This window comes from Rhipicephalus microplus, chromosome 3, assembly GCF_043290135.1.
Source record: "Rhipicephalus microplus isolate Deutch F79 chromosome 3, USDA_Rmic, whole genome shotgun sequence".
Classification (NCBI taxonomy): Eukaryota; Metazoa; Arthropoda; class Arachnida; order Ixodida; family Ixodidae; genus Rhipicephalus; species Rhipicephalus microplus.
Window position 1 is genome coordinate 2,379,168 of NC_134702.1, and position 3,571 is coordinate 2,382,738.

Below are 3,571 nucleotides of genomic sequence, written 5' to 3' on the forward strand. Positions count from 1 at the left end.
GCTTGCAGTGCGTGCACGGAGTAGTGAGCCAAGAAATGGCGCAGACGGCGCACTTGACTTCGCCCTCAACGGAGTGGGGGTAGACGAGCACGTCGACTCCGAGGCACTCCATTATGACTTATGTAATGGCGTTGTCTCGCGCCATTGGTACGAAGTACATTGCATGCACTCTGAAGACGCCAGGGAAGACACAGATATTTTCATGACGACGGTAGTTTATGTATCGTTGCTTTAGTCTATATTAATTTCGAGACGAAAGAAAATAAGGAAGTGGTCATTTTGAAAGTTCAATAAAAAAAAAACATTGAGATTTCGTTATCAGGAATGCACTCACATATTGAGCTTTAGAAGTATATACTCAGACTAGTAAGAATATTCCAAAAGCAAGCAAAGCAACGTCGTTTTGCAGAAATTGTGGAAAAGTTGGCAAAAATACTGCTTGATTCCGTCGCGCAACTTTATTTTTACGGCGTTGCGAGCCAAGTAAGAATATGGCTCAAGTCGTCGACTACTGTGCTTCATTTTAAAAGTCATTTTGGCGTGAAGCAGAAAAAGCTTTTTAACTTAATGGGCATAAAGTCGTGGTAAAAATTCTGTTGATTGCAAGTGGGATTCCGGCGGGAGCTCCATCTGCGCGATGAATGGAGTTATAATAACGCAGATGAATGGAATATAAATGGAATATTAAGTTGTTCAAATGCCTGTCACATATTTCAATGACATCACTTTAAGCAAGTGCATGCTAAATGCAGAAGCTGTCAGCTGGTGCATGTTTATTTGTGTACTTTTATATATCAAGATCAGAGATACTGTTCTGCGTATAGGAACGTTTAAAACAGCCTTCGCTCTAAGTTATACGATAATAGCGCGTATTTTTTTATTAAGCACCCGAAAGTAGAGACGGAAGAGTTTAACGATGTAGTACGAATCGCATGACGTGGCAGACCGGTGGTTCGTCACTTACCTGTTCTCTATGTTGTCGGTCATGCTTTCATCTACTATGGGATGACGCCAGCTGGTATTGCGTATGTTGACACTTTTCTACGTGGCTGCCGAAACACGTTTTCTTTTTTGTGAGACATTCATTGGTTTATTCATGCTTGCGCTACACTCTTCAAAAACTCTAATTCTTGTTGTGGACACTCACACTCAATATTCCGCATTTATTTGTTATGGCTCGCGAAGCATCGGTTGCCAGTAGCAACGCATGGCTTAGTGGTCATGCAGCGCCATCTCTGTTGGCAAGATGTAATCAATATTTCCTCACGCGTATTCCATGGTGGTTATTTGCGCGAGGATCTTAGAGGTCACACTCGTTCTTGGTCTTGCCTGCATGTGGTTCTATACATGCGATTACCTCACAATAACTCCGTGAACCACAAACACCAAGAGCTCAATGACGGAATCAATGCGACATTGAGACTTGGGGACGCTTTGAATGGAAACCTGTATTATTAAATATGATGCGTTGTTTGTGGGTGTGTATTTCGCTGTGCGCATTCTGGAACAGATTTCCAAGTATCTCTGCCCAGCCCTGCCTTATAGAAGTTGCATTTCTAGATATGCCCACCCCTAATATGAAAGCTCTTCCCTCGGGAACCTTTGAGACGTTTCAATAAAATACAATAAATAAATAGATAAATAAATAAATAAATACCTCTAACCTCTATATTCGCAATCGTAACTACTCACAAGCTGAAAACCCCACATCAAATTTAATTTTTCTGTTTGCAGCTTCATATATATTTAAGGTGGAATGATAGATCGTTCCACCTTAAAAGTGGGGCAGCTTGGGCTAGTCGGTATGACATGACGATAGTTACAGCGCGAGAACAGAACGACGACACAGAGACAAGAAGGACACGAAGGACACAAGCGCTCGTGTCCTTCGTGTCCTTCTTGTCTCTGTGTCGTCGTTCTGTTCTCTCGCTATAACAATCGTTATAGTTGCACCATTAAGAATGTTGCGAATGGCGAACAAGCACACACTCCATAGCTAAGCAAAAGAAATGAAATCTAAAGGGAAAAATGGACATAGTATCCAAAGAGGTCTGAACCGATATGCTCGTCTGCTCCTTGCGATGCTCTTCATCTGCTCATGTTTGTTTACTATTCTTCTGTGTCGTCTTTAATACCTTTATATACATGAGTAGGCATATCTCATCTAAAGTTAGTTTTTTCACAACAGCCTGTCTTCTATATATGTTGATTTCTTTCTATAGCCTTCTTATAACGCTCATCGGCTATCTCAAATTTTTTGTGACTCATGATTATTGTCATAGGTGAGCAAGCTCCCTCATGAGTTGACTCACTCAAGCTCACTCAACTCAAATAGGCCCGCGAGTGTGAGCATGAGTGAACCCAGTTCAAGATATTCTACCCCGGTCACACGGCAGATATACGGTCATTTACAGCGAATGCCATTCATTTGTAAAGTCATTTGTTTGCTGTCACACGGGGAAATAATGGCATTCGACGAAAGTGACATTTTCTGTCGAATGAGCTCCCAAAACACATTCGTATTTATTTCAGACGGAATGAGTAGTCTCGACGCCAGGAAATTTCAGGAAGATGACTGTCAACTTATGTAAAAATAATCTTTATCATTGTTAGATATCTGATTTTTTACTAGATCTATATATTACCCGTTTGATGACATAACAGCATACACGAAAGTTCGTGAAGAAAAGCTATTCTCTACTACAGCGGCTGGATGCCGACCACGTTTGATTTTTGCTCTGTGTCGTTGTTGCCCATATTGCGGGTTTTGATCGTCCAATTGCACGTGTTGCGGTGAACAAGGTGGTCCTTACACAATATCACGGCTGCCGGCTCATTTTTCCGGCTGGGAAGTCAGCTGTGGCAAGTATTGTAAAACGGCCACGTTTCTAATATAGGAGCACCTTTTTACCCATAAAAAAAATATTTTTTTGGATACGCGCATGTTACATGCAAGCTTTGGTATATTCTTATTTCTCCAAAAATCCATGGCTCAGGAAGGCTAAGGTCGTAGTCATCACTTCAAAATTACATTTGTTTTCATCGTGTGGCAGCACGCAGATAAATGAAATTAAGTCCGCTTAATGTCAGTTGTTGTATATGACATTATATTTGCCATGCGACAGGTGTATAAGCCTGGCTAAGTCCGTTTGAGCTCAGTAATGTCGAGTATGAGCCCGCGTGAGCCCTGAGCGCAAAACATATGACTTGAGTGGGCCTGAGTAAGCTCCACCTTTTACTGCCGACCAATGGTCCCATCTACTAATCTTCCACATATCAATTTATTCTAATACTGAAGTTCAAACACACATACCTCCAGGTGCTCACGTTCATGCGTCACCTCAATATCTGCTAGTCAGATACGGGAGTTGGGCCATGACCTCTGCCCGTAATCTCTTCCACGGAAAGTTCCTGGTGAAATATCTCGTGTGCGTCTTACATTTCGTAGAACTAGCCCTACTGGATTACTGATAACTCGTACTTGAAGGCATAAGATCAAAAGGCGTATGTGGGATTTCCACACTACCGGACAATGAACTCAAGATCCCAAGAGGGTAGTTTTACGCTAATG

The 3,571-nt window shown here is 41.9% G+C and overlaps 1 protein-coding gene across 4 annotated transcripts in view; it reads right to left on the bottom strand.

Annotated features, from left to right (window-relative positions):
- The window catches only part of LOC119164063 (kinesin-like protein KIF12), a 318,668-nt gene extending 317,329 nt beyond the window's left edge, over nt 1–1,339 (bottom strand). The window contains exon 1 of one of the 4 annotated variants that reach the window (XM_075888720.1): nt 965–1,339. In XM_075888720.1, coding sequence (XP_075744835.1) covers nt 965–987 — 23 coding nt within the window. In that variant the 5' untranslated portion in view covers nt 988–1,339. The remainder of the gene's footprint in view (nt 1–964) is intronic. The other 3 variants (XM_075888721.1, XM_075888718.1, XM_075888722.1) reach the window with 3 other exon arrangements.
- Between the last annotated feature and the right edge of the window lie 2,232 nt (nt 1,340–3,571).